The 22,175-nt window shown below is 34.1% G+C and overlaps 1 protein-coding gene across 3 annotated transcripts; it reads left to right on the top strand.

Moving 5' to 3' along the window:
- Positions 1–3,726: 3,726 nt before the first annotated feature.
- Positions 3,727–20,813, top strand: LOC118032544 (uncharacterized). 3 transcript variants are annotated; one of them, XM_035037259.2, is made up of 24 exons: positions 3,727–4,039; positions 4,117–4,217; positions 4,298–4,508; positions 4,603–4,684; positions 5,068–5,350; positions 6,084–6,186; positions 6,285–6,421; positions 6,895–7,068; positions 7,927–8,129; positions 8,207–8,350; positions 8,449–8,537; positions 14,231–14,375; positions 14,515–14,567; positions 15,125–15,180; positions 15,536–15,699; positions 16,248–16,438; positions 17,661–17,721; positions 17,811–17,883; positions 18,688–18,789; positions 18,885–18,981; positions 19,055–19,180; positions 19,267–19,508; positions 19,621–19,761; positions 20,433–20,813. In XM_035037259.2, the coding sequence occupies exons 1-24, from the start codon at positions 3,865–3,867 to the stop codon at positions 20,613–20,615; spliced, it is 3,336 nt and encodes a 1,111-aa protein (XP_034893150.1). In that variant the 5' UTR covers positions 3,727–3,864; the 3' UTR covers positions 20,616–20,813. The 3 variants fall into 3 exon arrangements, with proteins under 3 accessions (XP_034893150.1, XP_073266073.1, XP_073266074.1); XM_073409973.1 differs by lacking the exon at positions 3,727–4,039 and having other exon boundaries at positions 4,365–4,508; XM_073409972.1 differs by lacking the exons at positions 14,231–14,375; positions 14,515–14,567.
- The last annotated feature ends 1,362 nt before the right edge of the window (positions 20,814–22,175 follow it).

Genomic DNA, 22,175 nt, shown 5'->3' on the forward strand with positions numbered 1-22,175 from the left:
GCATAATTTTTTAATAAGTCAGCATAATTTTTTAATAAGGGTTTTATTTATTTATTATTTTACATTGATTTTATTGTACATTTTAAGATTACCTATGGATATTATTGTAATAAATATATATTAAATATTATTAAAAAAAAATATGGTCAGGCGTTTCAAGGGGAGCAGATTCTGCATGGACACCTCCCTCCCCTAGTTATGTAAAACCCTGAATAAAACAATCCAAAATGTGCATTGAAAAGCGCCATGTTTCTTCTGCTTGATAATATCATCCGCCATTATTATTATCATTATTTTTTCTTTCAGAAATTATACTATTCTAATTAATTTATAGGTTGAGATATAAAGTGAAAATAAATCTGTTATACACCATCATTAGATTTCATAAATTGCAAAGCACTTGGTGCCTGCAAACACATGTAGCTTTGATGCTCCCACCCCACCCTATTTATTTGTTAACGTGGTGCATGATGTTATATTTTTTTATTTTTAGAATTAACACATTAAATTTTTTAAAAAGCATATAAGAAAACCTTACATGGAATATATATTTAAGCTAAATATTAAGCACGGATGATTTTGGGGTAGATATGTTGTGTTTTCAAGAAGGTTAAACTGATTAAAAGAATTATATTAGACAGTTTCATAAATTAAATCTTTATTTTTAGATTAATTCTGAGTTCTAATTACACTTCTATTTTTTTTTTCCATTTGAATTCAGAAAATACGAGTCAAATAGTTGAGTTTGATGACGCCTACTAGAAAGGATGGGGTTAGTGGTACGAATTGTTCCAGTAATTTTTTATTTTTATATAAACTGGTCCCTCGATGTTTAATTTTCTTATGGTAGACCTTGTACTCCAAAGTATAAACTCCACGGTACCTAAAAAAAAATAATAATGGATGATAATATATATTCATGAGTAAGGTTTTTTTTACATATATTTATATATTTATCCATTAATAATTGAATAAAAAATTTAAATATTCCTATTTTATTCATTAAGTTTTGATTTTTCAAGTATCCATATGGATACCTATTTTATAACTGTTATTTATTACGCAACAAAAAATGAAATAGTAATATGTGTGTATATGCTATGTCAATATATATTCGGATTAAGTTTGACAATAATTATACCTTATGCATTATCCATCAAGCAATGAAACTATTCATAAAAATTCCACATAGATCGGTTTGAATTAATATCCATCAAGTTGAGATTAAATTCACATCCTTAAAAATAACATGCCATGCCTCCTAAAATCTCAATTTCCCAATCTCTCAAACCCTATTTTTCATCATGCAATTTTCTCACTCACATCACTTTGAATTATCATCCCTCTCTATGAATAACCAATTGAATTATTGTTCCCCTCTCTCAATTTCTTTGATGCAGACGTAGTAATTAAGTTAATAGAAGTAAAGATCAGTGAGGAAATTTGTGTTATAGATGACAAGTACAATAAGATGTTTCCACTCAACGCGGCCATTGCACTATGTTCGTATTAAAATGCATGATTCTATTTCGTATAATTTTGTTATTGAAGGGATGAGTAGATAATGAGTTTCAGTCCTGGTTCTGCACTAAACTGCCTTTGGTGTAGTATGCATGGATAAGTGGGGGCATTGGACACTGAAGCTACCAGTCTTCGATTTGACTGCTATATTTTTCCTACCAAAAAGGGATCAAATCTCTCTCTTTGCCACACAAATTGAAGTTGATTGAGTATTTATATTCATGGTTTTATGCTTTTCATGATCTTATTGCAGAGTAATGCGTCTGAGACTGTTGAGTTGCTTGTTCACAAAACACCAGCAGCTGAGGAGGAAATCTACCGCTATGCAAAAGCAGGAAAGGTTTTCGAGTTAGCTGCTGATGGTGGCTCGTGAGAAAGTCAGATCTCCTTCCTTTTTCCAGAGCATTTGCGTTTTTGAGTAATGCATCTGAGACTATTGAGTTGCTTGTTCACAAAACACCAGAAGCTGAGGAAGAAATCTACCGCTATGCAAAAGCAGGAAAGGTTTTCGAGTTAGCTGCTGATGGTGGCTCGTGAGAAAGTCAGATCTCCTTCCTTTTTCCAGAGCATTTGCGTTTTTGAGTAATACATCTGAGACTGTTGAGTTGCTTGTTCACAAAACACCAGAAGCTGAGGAGGAAATCTACCGCTATGCAAAAACAGGAAAGGTTTCTGAGTTAGCTGCTGATGGTGGCTCGTGAGAAAGTCCTATCTCCTTCCTTTTTCCAGAGCATTTGCGTTTTTGTTTTTGTTTTTATGTTGCTGGAAGCATGATTCTCCGTGAATTCATTACATCTGAGATCACATTACTAATAGCTAGGAAAATGAGGGCAGAGCAGAATGTAAACCATCCATTGACACGGACATGCAAGGATAAGCACATGGCTATGATGCCTTCATTGCTGTCGATTGAAGCATTTGAGAGAACTGGGGGAGAACTTGCAGCTTATGGAAGCATTTGATCCAGTCCCCCTTATTTTGTGCATGTGCACTTGTTTTTGGGATTTCATGGGATAACTGTTCGCATTGCCAGACCTTTTTTAATCTAGTTAAATTATAAATTAAAATGTTATATAAAAACAAAAAAATATATTATTTTAATATATTTTCAAGTAAAAAACATTTAAAAAATCAATAACTAATATACCCACAAATACCTTATAGCCAATCTAAATCATAACAGAATTTAGAAGAAAAGTAAATTAGGCATGACCATTGTTCATTGAAATCTACCAAAGCTACCTAAAGGCAAAAAGCATCACAAAATCTCAAGAATGATAGATTGTACTGTGCAGGAAGGAACCATGTTGTAAATAAACCTCATTTACGATTAACTAAAAGGAACCATGTCCTTTTAATGAGTAATAAACTGGATTAAGATGCTCAAATTACCTTAATTGGAAGCAAAAAAACAGGTTGATCTGATTCAATTCAACGAAAGGGATTTTGTTTGACTAAATACAATACCAGAGGGACCATATGTGCTCTCAGCTAATTCATTTCTACAATCTTTCCGTCTCTTTTCTATACCCGATCAATATTAAAATAACATAATTTTAGCCGTTTTTTTAAACGAAATGACATCTTTGTGTAAATAAAATAAAATAAAATGAAATGGGGTTTTTTATACAAAAATTAAAAAATTGTTTTTTTTTTTAAATTTTTTTATTTAAAAATATACCAAAATAATATATATTTTTTAATTTTTAATATTAACACATAAAAACGATTTAAAACACAAAAAATAATTTAAAATAAAAATTTTAAATTTTTACAAATTTATTTTTTATAATCACAAAACAAACATAATTTAAATTGAGTCTCATTTAAATTTGACTAGATAGTTCATGAATTGACCATCAAAGTCATTTGAGATTAATTAAGGTTTATTTGATGTTGTAGTTTAAATTATTTTTGCTATTTTATCATTTTTTTAGTTTTAATTTTTTTTTTTGTGTTTAAAGATTTTTTTAATATTTTTTTGTTAAAAATAAGTTTTTAAAAAATTAAAAAAATATTATTTTAATATATTTATAAACAAAAATACTTAGAAATATAACATTTATTACACTTTCAAACAAATACAAGAAAAAATATTTTTTTAATTTAAAATACCTGAACCGGACCAATTTTCATAAACCGATTTGAAGGAGCGGAGTTGCAAATAAAATCGAATTTAAAGTCACCGGGTCCATTCAATAAGCCGGCGGTGCGGGTTTAATAACTGATGCTCTTTCCAAAACCCCTGGTTGCTAAATAAAAACCTTCTCCATTGTACCTGGAAATTCCTCTCAAACAGCAAAGTAATTTCCTAAATCCAATCCCTGTCGTTGCATAATTCCAATGGAGAATCAACAAGAAGAGGAAGTGTTAATTCGGAAGTTAGATTCCACAGAATCAATGATTTCAGTGACTATCGGCAGAGCTATTACCACTCTACTCAGTTCTCGAACTAAGAAGCTTCAAGACTCCATTCATCGCCTCTCTCTCGACTCTACCAACAAAAATCCTTCTCTCGGTACTCACTCAACAATCGATTTCTTGTTTGTTTCAACTAATTTCTGCTTCGGATTTTGAATTCTATGTCCTTTGTAGGTTCGCTGGAGGATTCGCTTTGGTTCTTGCACAAATACGTTAAAGACGCGATTGAGAGACACGAGAAATTGGACCTGATTCTAGTTCCTATCACTCAACATGTACGGATGCAGCTATTTCTTGTAATTTATTTTTAATTTTTTTCTTCCATTTTTCTTCTATTTATTTATTTTATTATTAGTGTTTGAGGAATGTAAATTTGAAGCATGGAGGACAAGCTATGATAATAATTAACTGGTTATTTCAAGATGAGTTTGTTTTCGAAGCTGTTGCTATGGATTTGGCTAATATTATCGAGAGGAAAGAGGATCGGTATGTTGCGCTTGGTTGGTGTATTCTTGTTCGTGGTTTAGTGGAGTATGAGAATTTTACGGAGCAACATACGCTAAATGGTAATGAGATATTTTTCGTTTATTTTTCTCAGCTATTGTGTAAGTTTACTGTGTTTGTTTTTGTGAAGATCGGTTTGGTTTTTGTTTGCGGTAGGAATAAGAGATAACTATAATGCGTTGTTGAAGATGCTTTGCTCATGTTTCCCGCGTTTGGTTGGCATAGTGCGCAAGGGAAGGTATAGTCTATTCTTGTTTGTTTTAAATCATGCAAGATGTAGTCGGTTATTGCTACTAGTGGTATATTCTAGGTGCTATGTTATGAGTTGCTTGCCTGGTTTAGTTGGTTGTAATTATGTCTTTTTGAGTGTAATTAATTCTGAATGCCATAAATTTACCACTTATTTTGTGGGATTTTCATACTTGAATTTAGCTTCTTATTGTGTGGGTATTGAATGGTTGGTGTTCTTTATGTGTTGTCATCCATTGTGAATCAATGTGGTTTCTTTTGTTGCATGCTTGGAATTTAAGAAGTCACATTTGTAAGTTCATCTGAAAGTATGCATGATGATGTAATTCAATATTCTTATAGGTCTCCTTTATTTGCCCATGTGATTTGCAGCACTTTGCAGGATAGACTTGAGTTGCCTTCTCGCCTTTCAGTGTCTGCTGCAGATTGTATTTTGTCTATCACAGAAGCTTTGACAAAAAAGACCAAGGTTGCGAGTAACAAGCCAAAATCATTGAATTCAAATACATCACACGCTATTAGTTTGGTGTCAACTGCCATCAAAGAGAAGAAAGTGAAACCATCTGAATCATCAGAAGTGTTTAGTATTGAAATGGCCCACTTACTTTGGAAGCAGATAGAAGTACTTATCACTCTGTTACAGAGACTTCTTGCTGTATGTTCTATACATTAGTTTTCTTGTTTGATCTCCCTCCCAATTCTCGTTTGTATCTTGTCCTTTATTGACTATGTAATTGGGGTGCTGAAACTGTGATCTATATGCTTTTTATGTGTATCTGCATTCTCTCTAGATATCTGTATATGCAATCAGAAAACCAGAAACCTTTTGGTCTGCCAGAATGATTTTCTGTTTGGGTTTTAATGTTTCATAACTTTGGACTCTACTTATCTTCAGTCAATGTTTTCTGTTCCTTTAATGAAGTCATTTTTTTTTTCAATCTCTTGAAGATTTTATGTCACCATGTTGAAGCATTGAAGTCTACTGAATTTTTAGAAGTTTGGACTTTTTTAATATGATGATGGATGAGTTTATATCTCTTTGATATTTTATTATATTCATCTAAGTAGGGTTATTTTCCCAACTGTTTTGAGTGAAGTTCATAGTAGTAAACTTTTATGAATCTATCTATCTTGCTTTCATGGACATGATAGCATTATTCATATTAATTGTATTAGCATTGTTAAATATTTCTACATTATATCTGGGATTTCCTTTCTAGTATTAACTTCTTCAAGAAATGAGTTCAGATCTTAGAAAAAATGCTAGATATTTTTCTGATTTCATGATCTCGAAGTTATATCTAATTGCTTCAAATATTGATTTGATTCCAGCTACTTAAAACATGCATTTATGATCTGTAGCATGTTGATTTTTCCATGCCTTGCAGTGGAGCAGCAAAAGTAGGCCTTTACATGCTAAAGGGGTTGAGCAAGTGCTTAAATGGTTACAAGAGATAAAAAGGCACCATGGTCACGTTGAAAATGAGGCAGGTCTAATTCCCAGTATATGCTTCTTAAGGATTTTGTAATTTTAATAATATCTGATGTCTTATGCATTGTCATTTGTTTGTCTCCAATTACAAAGACAGGTGGAAACATTCTCAAAACAGAAGCCTTGCTAGTCTCTTCATGCTGGAAGCATTACAGCACTCTATTGCACTTGGAAGACCGTAGATTTTCTCAGCATTGCGATGATTTATTAAATCAGTACATATCTGGCATCCAGGTTAGTTGTAAGTTGCATTGAAGATTTATGTTACTGGTTTTATCTATACAAATAATTCTTCATACCATTTTTCTCTGTACCTGGATCCATATCTATTTTGACATGGCATGAGATCATATCTTCCATGCCATCTTTCACATATTTTTTGCATCATGAAGTGGTATAATGGTCACTCTTAGGATATGTAGAGTTCCTATCTATGCTACTATGATGGGAGGCCTGAACTGAAGTTCACAGGACCCAGACTTCATAGTCATGCTTTTAATTGAGAGAAGAATGCTTTGGCATGTAGCCTATTTTAATGTGGGCATATATAAGACTGTATCAGGAAACTCTGGCAAATTGTGTTGACTTAAGCATTCTTGAAAGGTCCTTAATTACTCAACTTTTCACAATTCTTGTCTATTTAATTCAATTCCAAGTGATTGATCCTTTTCTGATGACTAAAATGGGGAAAAAAAATGCATGTTCAGTATTATACAGATAACCATACCGAGGGGCATACAGAGAACAAGGATGGTGGTCTGGAGACTAGAAAGTTTTTCCTGAGATGTCTATGCCTTCTTTTGGGACGTTTAGACAACAAGAAATTTGAAACTGCGTTGTCAGAAAATGGTTTGCAAATATCCCAAGTTCTTTTGTCACAGGTAAATGCTCTTGACATCATGAACAAACCCATCAATTGATCAGCTCCTAAATTATATCTGCCTACTGTTATATGGCTCGTGCTAATAACTGTATAGCCTCTCTGCAAGTTATGCACATATTTGTTGATTGATTTCATATTTACTTAAACAAACAATCAGTAAAGAATTTGCAACTGCTGTCAGTCAATTAGTCACCAAATAATTTGCAACTGCTGCCTGGAGTTTGCTTGGATCAGGCTTAGACTACTTGGATCAGGTTTTAGATAAAAGTTATCATGCACCACATTTTTTTCCAGATAAAAGTTATCATGCCCTTTATTAAGCATGGGGTTAGTAAAGGATATTAACCAAAACAGAATATGAATGCATTCGTGTGCATGGGGCTGGGTTGATGAAATAAAATTGTTTAAAATTATGTTGTTGTGATGACAGATAACACTAAGAATCTTATTGTATACATCAAGAAGACAAAAGAAAAGGGACACATCAGAAGTGTGGCACTAAATATGTTGTTTCTTCTTCTCTTTTCTTGTTACACATGCATTCTTCACCATCCGTAGAATTTTATAGTTGTAGAAATGGCTGATGCTATTCCAAGAGTCCCCCCTGAAGCACAAGTTGTGCGATCAGGGTTTGAAATTTTTTGTTTTGAAATCTTGAATTTTTAATGGCCTACATAGTTGAGATAGATGGGATCATTGTATTTTATTGTGTCATCTGAAATGCAGTCCCGGCAGTAGTTACTCATCCACCCTGTTGTGTTAGAATCCAATCTTCTCTTTGATAGAACACTGTGTTTCCTGTAGTCATCCTTATTGTCTCTTTTCTTCCTTCTTTTCCATTTTTTTTGGTGGGAAGCTTCACTGTGCTGATGAAGATGTGGTGGAGGGTGCTGTTTACATACTTAAATCAGTCATATTGAAACCAAATCATTCATCTGGAAATGGCCTGACAGACAGTAGACAGATGGATGCTGTGCTACCTTTGTTACTGCACCTTCTTGATGAGCGGGATGGCACAGCCAGGGCTGTTGTGATGCTCATAGCAGAATGCTGCTCAATGTATTCTTTCCTTTTCCATTTGTCTTTTAGTATGTGGTAGCTTATTTGGATCTTCATGCTAAAATTTGATTCAACAGGAGCACTGACAGTAACTGCCTCAAACAAGTTCTAAGCCGCCTTGCTTCTGGAAATGCTTTGCAAAGGAGGAATGCCCTTGATGTTATATCGGAACTTGTTTCCATATCATCAAATTCATATAACAAAAATTCTCATTTGGCGTGGTATTTTACTGTTTAGAAGCTATATCATTCATTAGTTTCCTGTTTCTTTTGCTTTTCTTTTTTTTGTCACTTATAATCTTTCCATATGGCTATTTCAGGCAAGATATTGCAAACAACTTGTTAGAATGCCTTAATGATGAAGAGACAATAATTCGTGACCTAGCATCCAACTCACTCTCCATGATCGGTTAGTTGACTTTAATACCTTTTCCTTTTTTGTTGCTTGTTAACTTGACACAACGTATAACATGGTTAAAAGTTAGGGTTCTCAAGCTCTAAGATTACAGACCTAAGTCGTAGAGAAATTTAGAGAAACTCTTTGGTTTTATTAAATTTTTTAATAATAATCTTCTTCTCAAAAGAAACTAGACACCTCTATTTATATTTGTCTTAAAATCTTTTATGGGAAAGAATTCCTAATTAAAACCTACCTAATTAATAGAATCCATCTAGCATTAGGATTCCTAAATACTAATTAAAAATAAATAATTAAAATCCAGATTAATTAGGAAAATAATTAAAACAACTCAAGCTTTATATGATATGCTTCCGGGTTTCTTCATAGACTTCTCTCCAGGCTTGGCTTGGTCTTGTCTATCTGGTTTATAAATATAGTTGTAACATGCTCCACGCCAGTCCCCTCTACTTGTGAAAGACTTGACCTCGAGTCATGTCAAAGCTCTGGATACAAAGGCTGATCATCAATGAAATGATAAATATTTGACACATTAAAAGTTCTGGATATACTCATACTATCAAGTAATCGATAATATAAACATCGTCACTAATCTTCTTCAAGATAGTGTAAGAACCATATTTCTTAAATTGTAGCTTGCTATGTGATCCATCGAAAATCTCTCTTTGCAAATGAACACCATAACCTTTCTTCTTCCTCGAACACTTTAGCACGGTGGTGCCTTTCGGTAGCTTCCTTGTATTTGGTATTGGTCTTCATCAACTTCTGTTTCACATCCTCCATGATAGCTTGTGCATCCATAGCCATCTTCTTAGCAGCCACACTAAACCCAACACCCTTCTGAATTGCCACAAGATCTAGCATATGTTTATGACACTGTAGATACACAATCTCGAATGGTGCTTTACTCGTGGCACTGTGTTTGGTACTGTTGTATGTAAATTCTTCTTGTACAAGGGCATAATCCCATTGTTTTGGCTTGTCACCACAAATGCACCTTATCAAGTTTCCAAGTATCTGATCTAGCGACCTCGTTTGCCCATCTATCTATGGATGTGCCGGGCTACTAAACTATAATGAAGAGTCTTACAATTTCCACAACATACACAAAAAATGATAAGAAATTTATTGTCCTAGAAGAGATGATCTTTGGCACCCCATGTAAACAAACCACCTCTTGAAAGAAAAGTCGAGCAATAGCAGATGCATCATTCGTCTTTTTACAAGGAATAAAATGTGTTATTTTTTGAAAACCTATCAATTACAACAAATACATAATTCATCCCCCATTTTGTATGAGGTAATCCAAGTACAAAATCCATTGACAAGTACTCCCATATGTTTTCAGGAAGAGGCAAAGGTATATATAAACCTATATTTTGTGCTTGTCCCTTGGCGGTTTGACAAATATAACATTTTTGCACAAATTTAGCAAAATTTTGTTTAAGTAAGGCCAATAATATATGTCAATGACAACATCAGTAGTCTTTGTCACCCTAAGTGACTAGCCAAACCTCCTCCATGCAATTCCCAAATCACCTTCTTTCGCAATAAAGACCAAGAAATGCAAAGTTGATTGCCTTTCATCTGAAATCCATCATAAATGTGAAAGTCATCAACGAGCATATTCTGACATTTCTTTCACATCTCGTCAAAATCCTCATTATGCTCATACAACTCTTTCAAATAGTCGAATCCAGTGATCTCTCCCTTTAAGAGTGATTAGTAAGACTGCTCTTCTACTCAAAGCATCAACATTTCTATTTTGAACTCCAGCTTTATACACAATTTTGATTGGAAACCTTTGTAGGTAAGTGACCTATATTGCATGTATGTCATTACTTATTCTCCTCTGATTATGTAAAAATTTTAGTGTCTTATGGTTAGAATACAATACAAACTTCTTACCAATCAAATAATGCTTCTACTTCTTAAGATTTTGAAAAACAACATAGAACCCTTTATCGTAGTTATACGTAGACCACTTTAACCTACCATCATTCAACTTCTCACTAAAAAATGTGATGGGTCTCTTCTCTTGGGATAGAACTCCACAAATCCCAACACTACAAGCATCACATTCTATTTCAAACAGTTTGTTGAAATATGGAAGTGCCAAAACCGGAGCATTGCTTATTATTATTATTTTTTTTATTAAAGCAAAGCTCATTTCTGTCTCTTTTCCCCAATCAAATTTTCCCTTCATGCATTCAATATTGGCCACCATTGTATTATTGAAATTCGAATGAATCGCCAATAGAAAGTAGCTAACTCATGAAAATTACGGACCTTACTAAATATTTTAATGGCTGACCAATCTCTAATGGCCCGAATTTTCTTCTCACCAACATGTATGCTCTCCGCACTAACAAAAAAACCTAAAAACAGTAGTTTACCAGTTATAAAACTACACATCTTCATATTCTAATATAATTTATTTTCTAACAGTCACTCAAGCACCATCCTCAAATGTCCTACATGATCAACCTCAGATCTGCTATAAATCAAGATATCATCAAAATAAAAAAACCACAAATTTAGTTATAAAGGGTCATAGGACCTGATTCATCACCCTTATGAAAGTGCTCGATGCGTTAGACAGTCCAAAAAGCATAACTAGCCACGTATACAGTCCCTTCTTTGTCTTGAAAGCTGCCTTCCACTCATAACCTAGCCAGATTCAATATGGTAGCCACTCTTCAAGTCAATCCTCGTAAAGATTGATGCCCCATGTAACTAATCAATTATGTCATCTAACCGAGGAATTAAAAATTTGTATGCCATAGTTATTTTGTTGATGGCATGACTGTTCACACACATATGCCAACTGTCATTTTTTTTAGAGTCAATAATGCTGGAATTGCATAATGACTTTAGACTTTCTTGGATCTATCCTTTTTTCAACAGCTCATTTTTCTTTTCCTTAAATATCTCACCCTCCTTAAGACTCGTTTGATAGTGTAGCATATTTAAAAGGTTAGCTCCCGACATCAAATCAATTTGATGTTGAATGTCTCCCATTGGTGGCAATCCATCTAGCAATCCATCAGGCAAAATCTCCTCAAACTTGGCAAGTAAAGGCTAAATTACTTCGGGAATGTCTTTTTCTCTCTCTCTTTTGCTTGTTCATCCACTAATACCTTCACAACCAATGCATGAATTTGCTCAGTTTCTTGTATCTTTGCTTGCATCTCAAGCTCTAAACTAGTTATTGTAAGGAAAGTCTTTTCCTCTACTTTAGAAGCATTAGGATTGGATTCTTGCTTCAAAGGTACGAGAGTATAATTCACACCATTCTTTCTAATCCTGTACAAGTAATCTTTACTCAGGTGTTTAACATTTACATCATATTACAAAGGCCTACCAAAGATCAAACTACATGCATCCAACCATATCACAATATGTTTCATCCCTATACTTCCTAATGGGAAATAGTACTCTACAACGTTGGTTTACCTTTATCTTTTCTATTGACCTAATCCATCTAATCTCGTAAGGTTTAGGATAAGGTTCTAGTGGTAATTTTATTTTTTCAACAATATGTTTACTAATAATATTTTCACAGCTTCCACCATCGATAGTTAGGCTAAACAAGTTTTTATTTAAGGCACAACGGGCATGAAATAACTTGTTTCGCTGCAAATCCTCAACAACCTTTAGTGTTAGCAACATCTTCCTAACCACATAGTTTTGTCTCTCATCATCATCATCGTCATGCTTATACAAATTTTCTTCATCACCCCCATCAGATTCACATAGCTAGCCCTCGTCATCAGGGGGAGGTTGCTCATACTGCTCTTCAATTAGTTTGAGTGATTTTTATGTCCTACAATCCATGGAACGATGTCCTGGTTCTCCACATTTAAAACATTTGGCAATTATTGGCCTGGTAGAAGGGTTATTTGGTTTGTTATTTTCAACTTGTTTTCACTGGTATCGCTGAAACAAATATTGCTCATAGTCAAGAGGAAGAAATCTCTCATGCAACAACTGTCTCATGCATGTCCATGCAATAATAGGTTGTCTCCCTCCTTTTAAGTGTATTTGTTTGACATTTCCAGCAGGAAGAAGCTCTACCCTTCAGGTTATTTGTGATCAGTTTCAACATCTCTTCTGAGAAACTTGAGTACTTCTTAACCCTATCACATTCAAGGACCCAATCAAGAAATTCTTCTATGTCCAATCTCTATTGAATGCGAGGATTTCTATCTTAATGCTAAAATCATGTGTTTGCTACAACGGTCTATCTTGGAATGTTAAGCCCTCACGGGCCCCATCAAATTCGTCTCCACCAACACCCTTCACATGGACAACTGGTTCTCTAGGTGGATCTTTAGGAATAGGTTTGGGATTCGGCCAGCCTCAAGGCAAGTCTCCAAGCAAGTTTCTCTCTTTACGATCCTTGTTTGTGTTACCCTTTAGCCGAGCTAGATATACTATAGTTTGCTCTAAACAATCTAGTTTGTTCCCGAGCCTGCACAGTGCCCCAGAGGGCCTCCACTTCTGCATTGCAGAGTGGGTTGCTACCATCTTCATCCATTAAAAAGGCCAACTTGCTTTGATACCAATTGATGCAACATATATAATGGTAAAAAATTAGGGCTCTCAAACCCTAAGGTTACAAACCTAACCTGTAGAGAAATTTAAAGAAAACTCTTTGGTGTTTTATTAAAGGTCCCAATAATAATCTTTTTCTCCAAATAAACTAGACACCCCTATTTGTATTAGTCATAAAATCCTTTATGGGAAATGATTTTCAATTAAAACTAAAATTCTTTATAAAAAAGGATTACTAATTAAAAATTATATGATTAATATAATCTATTTAGCGTTAGGATTTTTAAATACTAATTAAAAATAAATAATTAAAATCCAAAATTATTTAGGAAAATAATTAAAACAACTCAGGCTTCATATCAAATGCTTTCGGGTTTCTTCACAGACTTCTCTTAATGTTTGGTCTTGTCTATCTAATTCATAAATATAGTTGTAACGCGCTCCTCGTCATAACTAGTGCTCTTTATTGGTAGTAGGGATGCTGTTATATCATTCATGGGCAATCTGATGGTTCTAATCCAATCCAATGTGATGTATTGAGGTGTTACCTTATGTCTTTCTTGAACTTCTTTGACAGGACATGGAATCCTTATGATGTATTTGTAGGGATTGTAATAGCTGCTTAGCTTCTTTGTGTTAAGAGGTCTATTTGATGCCTTCTGAAACTACATGAAACCTGCCCATATTTCTCCTATTAATGTTACATAGACTTGAAAACATCTGTTTTTTTCATTCTAGAAAGGAATTGCATAGTTTGTACCAGTAAGCCATTCTCTTTATATTCATATCTTCTGACACGAATGTACATAATACTGATATTTGAAAGAACCTATAAGTTTTAGAATGGTTGTATTGAGATGTTATATATATATATATATAATTTTTTTTTTATCTCCAATCCATTCTTCTAGGGATCAATTTCTATGCTATATTGGCAGTTTGCAGAGGACCTAAACATAAATGGACACTTTATACTCCAAAAATTCTGTTGTGATTTGTGAAAAATAATACAAAGTCTCTTCTTCTAGGCCTGGTCTTGGGAAAAACTTTTTTGTTCTCTCTTTTGTTAGTAAAGATTTAATGCTTTTATCAATGTGCCCATATTGCTAAGTTCTCTCTCTTTGCAGACCCGTCATTAGTTTTGCCTACATTAGTTCAGCTTGTGTGCTCATCAGCAGGGAAGCAATCATCTGCTAGTGCTTCCTTTATTGCCATGCTCAAATACCATAGTTCTAGACCTGAAGTTATATGTTTGCTACTTGACTGTCTTAGGTATTTATTTCTCCTCTTTCCCATTCACGAGAAATAAAACTTGCTATTTCCTGGATTACTCTTAGTGAGTTCTCATTTGAATCATATTAGCAGAGTTGAGTTTTAGCTATTTACCTTTTCCTCCCTCATCTTTTGACAGCAACCTTAACAAGAGTCCAGATCCTTCAAACACTGGAGGAGATATAAGGGAAGGTTTGTCTCTCGCTAGATTTTACAATTTGGCAGATCTTTTATTTTCATCTATTTCTGTCTCAGTGTCGTTTGGTAATCTTTTCCCTTAGGTTGCATGACCAGCTTACTATAGCTATTATTCACATGCAATCATCCAATAAGATGAAAATGTCAGCAGTTTTTGCGGAATATGGAGAGGTTAAAAAATCTCCCTCATCCCCAAGGTTTGAACTTAAGATTGGGAATCCAACTCATTAAGCCCAGGGGCTAATTGGGTTGATTATTACATGAATGTTCAATAATTTGGGTGTTGACAGGTTTCTGTTTCTTTCTTATTTTTTTGTTTATCCTCAATTAGGTAAATTCAGATATTCTATATGGTTCATTAGAAACTCTTTATTTGTTTTTTTGAACGAGGAATGATTGATGTCTTTTTTTCTTTCATTCCATCCTCCTGACTAATAACTGAGTCTTAGGTATTTGATTTGAAATGTTTTTTTCTTAATGACACTTATCAGTCTCCTTGAGCAAGACATCTGCCTTTTGTTCAATGCTCATTTTCCTTTAACAATGCACAGGATCAAAAGTGGACATTGATCGAGTACTCAAGTTGATCCCAGAGTGGTCTAAAACAGTAAGATTTAAGAATGCTTTAATTTGGATTTATCCTGTGCAATGCTATCCCTGTTTGATCACTTCATCAAACATTTTTCCTGCTCCATGTGCATTTTCATTTATTACTTTCAACATCAATCTTTTTTTTATCTTTTCATTTATTTATTTATTTCAATATCAATCTTTTTTTATCATCTCTCTATAAATGATCCTGCTTGCATATCTCTTTGTTAAACCCATGCCTCAATGAAGTAGAGGCATACCCCACCACTAGGCTACTACCCTTATTGTGTAGTACTTTTTTAACAAATTCACTATAAGATTATTTTGTTATTTATCAGCGACCTGTCAGCTGACATTATGAAATATCATAGGTTCAAGACTGGAATCCCTTAATCGGACCTTTAATTGACAAGATGTTTTCTGAGCCAGCAAACGCCACAATTGTTCGATTTTTGAGTTATATAAGTGAACAATTGGCAGAAGTTGTAAATGAAATCTTCCATCCTGTTCTTTTGAAGATGAAGGGACAGAAAGAGTAAGTAAATCATATTGACCTAATCTGTTCTGGTCCATTTTTTTTTTTTGTAGAAAATATATTATTCACCATTTATTGGGTAATATAGTTGATTATGATCAGGTTGAATTGGTGGAAATCAATAAATTCAATCAATCAAATTTTAGTTTTATTTTTTTTTAAAATGATAATACTGAACAAGTTAAAAAAATTATTTATGATATATAATGCCAGATATTGGTTCTGGCAATTTACTCTATTCAATGCTATTAGACTTCAAATTGCAGGAAGTGTCATTTAATGACAACTTTTATAGTTTTCCTGAAACTAGATCATCTTTACTAATTATTGCATGAAACCTTGCCTCATTTAAATAATGCATGAATCTACTTCAAACTTAGATGGGTGCTCTCTCTCTCTCTCTCCCCCCTTCTCTTTTTGTTTGTTTGTTTTTTAACAAAGCTTAGATGGATGTTAGAAAGGACATAAGCATACCTATGATCTCAGATTTTGATTTGCCATGATGATACTATCTTCCTTTCTTGAATTTATATGTTTGCCTCTGTCAGGATTGATGAAGGCTTCATATCCATGTGGGAGAGCAGAACGTATACAGACGAGGACTCTGTGAAAATGCAGCAATCTCTCTTTGAGCACCTTTGTCCGCTGCTTATTATAAGGCTCCTTCCGCTGAGAGTTTTCAATAACCTCAGTTCATCTGTTTTGTATGGTCAACTTCCCAGTCAAAGCATTGCTCATGGTCTGTTTGTAACTTCTTTAATCCTCTTCTCGTTTTTGTTCCTTCCCCTTTTCTTTCTTCCTTCTACAATGAAAAGCTCCATAAGATGACTGTGCTGTTGCTTATTGTTGTGGACTTCTTTCAAGTTCATAATCTATTGCCTAGCTTCTTTCAACAATTAACATTTCACTGGTACACTTCTGTCCATTGATCTTGCCTGAAATCTGAATGTTCTATGAATTATGAACCTGTAAGATATAACATGATATAAGCACAGAAATAACATTTTTGGTTGTCCATAATGCTCCGTGTCTTTGTTTCTTAGTCCATGACTTCCAATCCAGAAGTTGTGCTTGTGTATGTGTGTCTATGTAGGGATATGTATGTACTCACATGCACATGCATTGAGGTTGTATTCAGAGTTGATTCCAGTGATCAATAAAAATTACTGGATGTAGAATACATAAAACATTTGATTTCTTGCATAACAAATTTGTCAAGCATCTCTGGGAAGCGAGGAACTAGCTCCATGATGAAATTGGAGCTTCAGCACAACATCTTCAAATTTTATAAACAAGCATGCCAAAGACAGAAGCTATCCAGACTGATTTTAATGACGTGTTGTAGAGCAATTACAATGTTGAATCTGCTTACTCGTTACTTTTCTGAGGGTTAAATGTATCAGAAATTTTTCTGCATATCTATTGATTTAGAATGGGTGGAAAAAAATACAAAAATCTTGCGTGCCAAACTATACATTTTTAAATCAAAAGAAAGCTTTTCAAGTCCCTTTTTTATATGTGAATTGCTTTCTGCTAGTGAAATAATATCTAGATTTTCTCATCTTTTTCTAACAGCATATGTGAGGCTGTTTAGCATTGTGTTTCAACCTGTGTCTAGGTGCATTTCAAGAGCGTGTTTGACATGAAAAAACATCAAATTAGTGTTTTTTGATGGTTTTGATGTCAAAAAAAAAAAAAAAATCTGAAAAAAAAAATATTTTGATGCATTTTCAAGCAAAAAATACTTTTGAAAAACACTTTGCACCACAATATCAAACACCCATGCAAGAAGGGGTAAACTAGCTCTCATGTAATTCTGGTTACCACATCGACTTTCATATCCATTTATTACGTGATTGAGCCGTGGCTGTAAACTAGTTGTCTGATTTCTAAGAATGCATAGTCAGCTGCTGAGCTTTACAATTTGATGATGCAACTAACTTTTGTTTTATCCAATGCAGTTTCAGAATGTGGAGATGTCAACATTATTGACGAGTGTTTAGCTGCATTGCTTTTAAAGAGGTTAATCCATGAGCAGGAGTGCCATAAAGTTTTGGTGACCTGTAACAAGTGCTGATATATTGTTTTTTTTGGTCTCCTTTTCTTATCAGAGCATTTAATAAGTATGAATTTGAAGATGTAAGAAAACTTGCTGCTGAGCTTTGTGGCCGTATTCATCCCCAGGTATGCCACAGGGATTTACGTCAACTTATTTGTGGTCATTGTGCTTCCTTAAAATACTTGGAAAGCAATTAGTGTCTGCTATTCTGGCAATGTCATTTTACTCAAATGAGATTCTAACCTTGTTCTTACGTGATTAGCTTAACTAATCTGCTGCAAAGTTTTTAGGATTCTTTCTAAATGAATGACCAAAAACTCTCCCACAAAGCACCTCTATTAATTAAAATTAGAAGCATAAATATTTTAGGATTTAAGCAGTAAAAGTTTCAATATCATTTTTGCTCTTGGTATTTCATTCGGCATATTATTTGAATACATAATTGCAGAAGTGGGAAAGGATCCTTTGTGTCCTCCTATCTGTTGTTTTCATTTTTGTGTTTAACATAATATAGCATCCAGTACAGCTCTTAAATCCATGACACTTGAATATCCATTTTTTAGTCTTTGATCTTGTTTCCTTTCGCCATATGTTGAAATGTTTTTAATGGAGGTAGAATGGGGTTGGTTTCAGCTCCCATCTGTGACTTTCTCACAATGCATTGCTATTTCATTTCTTGTAAGAAGTTCATACTGATTTATCTTGTTAGACTATGCCTTATAGCGACAAGTTGGAATTCAAAAGAATCAATAGATGTGAAAATTGAGTTCCATGTATATTAATTTTCAAAATTTAAAGGATACAAAATAGTTAAGAAGTTTTAGTGTGTGGATGTTGTATACATGCTTTCTTTTTGTTTGTAGTAACTTTTCTTTTGAACCCCATAAAAAGTGATACTTATAGCCTTCCTCACTTTCTTGATTTTGTAGGTGCTCTTACCAATTGTTTCATCCGTATTAGAACATGCTGCAGCTTCTCATGATGTACTAAAGATAAAAGCATGCTTGTTTTCAGTTTGCACTTCGCTCGTGGTAATAATACAATTTTTTTTCTCATATTCTATATTTACAAGTCTCTTATGACTGATCATGTTGCAGCTAATGTAAACGCGTGTTGTGGTTTGTAGGTTAGAGGTGTGGATTCAATTTCTCATCCTGCTATTCTGAAAATAAGAAAAATGATAGAAACTATTCTATTATGGCCTTCTTTAGATGGTGATGAAGGTAAATATTTATACTTTTGTCCATCTTACTGATAGCTCCAATATGATGTTTCTGAATTTCTTTTGTTTTTCAGTTTCCAAAGCACAACATGGTTGCATTGATTGTCTGGCACTTATGATTTGTGCTAAGCTGCAAGTTCCTGCATCATTCAAGGAATCCTCAAAGAACTTAGGCGCAGCTAGGAAGACTAGTTACTGTGGTTGGTATCTTACCCTCGGCACAAGCATTTTATGCTTCTCACTGGACATTTAAGTCTTACTTTGAACTTGTTGGCTCAAAATACAGGGAATGCTGCGTCAGGAAAATGTGCCCTCTCATATGTAATCAATCTACTTATAAATGATGAAAATGCACTTGTTTCTGCTTCCATGACGGGTAGTGAGAACTCTGCATCTGAGGCACCAACCACTCTTTCTTTCCGTGTCTGTATGGCCAATGTTCTTATCAGTGCTTGCCAGAAGATATCGGACTCTGGCAAGAAACCTTTTGCTAAAAAAACTGTTCCACGCCTGCTTCAAGCTGTTGAGGTATCTTGTTTATTTATTAACTTTGCTTTTTAGTCTTAAATAAGGTAAAGCAGTCATACTTTCTATGACTTGCAGTCCTGCTTTGCACAATAAACAATTTCACATCATGCAGGGCACAATGCATCCAGACATCAGAGCTGCTTGCATCCAGGTTCTGTTTTCAGCTGTTTACCACCTGAAGTCTGCAGTTCTTCCTTGTTCATCCGATCTCCTAAACCTCTCTCTCAAATTTCTTAGTCGGGGGTCAGAGAAGGTATTAAACCTAGTCCCAGACGATTTTATTCAGTGCTCTTTACTTGTCTTATATTTTGAAATCAATTATCCACAGAGGATAGTAATTTTAATATAGACCTCCATGCATTGACATACACGATCAACTCCATGCACATGTTTCATGTATATGTGGCTCTTTGAGGATGTGACTTCAATATTATTTCATATGGCTGGTATTTCAAGACAACAATTTTATGTTCTCCTACTTTTGATATCTATTTGTCCATTTATTATTACCCTTTCCCTCTGGTTTTTCCTAATTACTTGGGTGTTAAGGATCCTGCAATACACGCACTGCCTTGACCCGAGCTTAAGCTTCCGCATTTTATCGTTGAACAAACCTTGCTCTACTGAAATCAGGCAATTTTAATGCTTGAAAAAAAAAAAAAAAAACACTGTTAAGATTTTAAAACGTGAATTTTAGTGACCTGAAGATTGCATGCACAATATTTTTTGTTTTCAATTTCCTCACAACTCATTCTTTGCCTCATATCAGATGGTGGGATGCATTTCAAAATGGATTTCTTTTTGGTGTTTCATCTTCCCAAAAAAATTTCTTGGATATATCAGTTTAGGCTATTTTTACCCTCCTCCTTTTCAGTTTCTTACCCAATTTATTTTCGTGCTCTATTGCTGGCTATTTTCTATCAGGAGAGGATGGCAAGTGCTAAGCTAATCGCATCTCTTATGGCCAGTGAAGATGTGATTGTGAAAAGTATATCCGGGGGATTGCTAGAAGCAAGATCTGTGCTCTCACGCGTATCCTTTTCAGATTCTTCACTTGAATTACAACAAATATGCCAACAATTGCTGGCATGCGTAACTTCTCCCTAAGCTCTTGTCGAAGTACCAAGTCAGAATTGGAATAGAAAACTTTTTGTTTCTTATCTCTATGTAATTTGATAGATGTGAGGATAATCTCATCTATGTTAGTATTAAGAGTCATTCACCTTCAATAGAGTTTGGGCCCACTTGTACATAAAAATCCTGTGCTCTCACGCGTATCCAGTTTAAACTTTAAAAGTTTTTCTCTTTTTTTCTCCCGAGGGCCGCTTGTTCCTTGTTGAGCCCAGCCCGAACCAAGCCAAGCTCAGCCCATGAACAAGTATAAAATATCAATAAATGCAATCCAGTGAGAAGGGGGCATTTTTCAAAATTACAAGTGCGATCCTTAATCCTTGCCAGGTTCTTAAGTAGAGATCCACCCAAAAAAACAATAGAGACCCAACCACATTTTGATTGGAAGTGTGCTATTGGACATTTCTCGAATCAATTGCTCCTTGCCAAGAGCTTGTCATGATGAACAAGTATCCCTCTCCCCTCCCTCCCGGCAACGAATAATATAACATATTATTAGTGCTGGTCTGCTAAGCGGTGATTGGTTGGATATGTTTTTTAAAAAAAAAATATTTTTTTTTTATTTTTAAATTATTTTGTGTTTTTAGATAGTTTTGATATGTTATTAAAATAAATTTTTTAAAAGATAAAAAATATTATTTTAATATATTTTCAGTAAAGAATATTTTAGAAAATAATCTCTTGCTTTTCTAAACAGATATTGTGTATGTTACTGTTTTTTATTGGTTGCTGCTGTTATCTTCCTTGCTGGTCAAAATAAAAAAATAAAGAGTGGTGAATGTAGAAATGGAATAACAAAGTTCATTGTAATGATGAAGTAAAATCTTACTTCAAATTGAATAGTTTATACTGGCAAGAAAATTGGAAATCATAAATATAATCTTTTGAAAATTAGCGTCTATGCAATCAACTGAATTGATATATTATATCCTCCTCTAAGAATTCTTTTTGAAACCTCTGTTCAAGATTAAAAATAAAAAAAACTGTTTCAGAACTTTGAAAATCTTGGAATACCATGATAACATGGTTCAACGTTTGAGTCATAATCACGCATCTTTGCAGCCGTTGATTCCAGTGCAAAAACAATACCTGGCCGGCGAAGTCCCCGGAAGCAACCCTTCCAATGGGCACCAAGAACTTCTAAAACTTGCTTGTCACGGCTACCACCTTTGTTTCTTTATAGTCTTATCACTTGCCTTTGCGTTAGCATTAATATTCTCTTAAATATCACAATGTCTCCTAGCATAAATGTCATGTTGTGTTTAATATTTAATGAAAAACTTATCGTTAACCAAAAAAACATTGAAGTCCCTTTCAATTTATAATTTATCCTGTCCTTTTATTCGATGATGAAGGAATTCTTTTTCTGTAAAATACAATTGTGGGATTAATCAAGTCATAAGTTAAATTAAATTTTTGCCCAAGCCACAGGTTCGTCAGCAAACATATACGAGACGAAAGAATAAATTTATTATGTTTCAGCTTTTGGTTGCCTCGATTTTTCACCAAACAGTGAATGGGGCAGCTAAGAAATTG

This window comes from Populus alba, chromosome 6 (assembly GCF_005239225.2).
Source record: "Populus alba chromosome 6, ASM523922v2, whole genome shotgun sequence".
Classification (NCBI taxonomy): Eukaryota; Viridiplantae; Streptophyta; class Magnoliopsida; order Malpighiales; family Salicaceae; genus Populus; species Populus alba.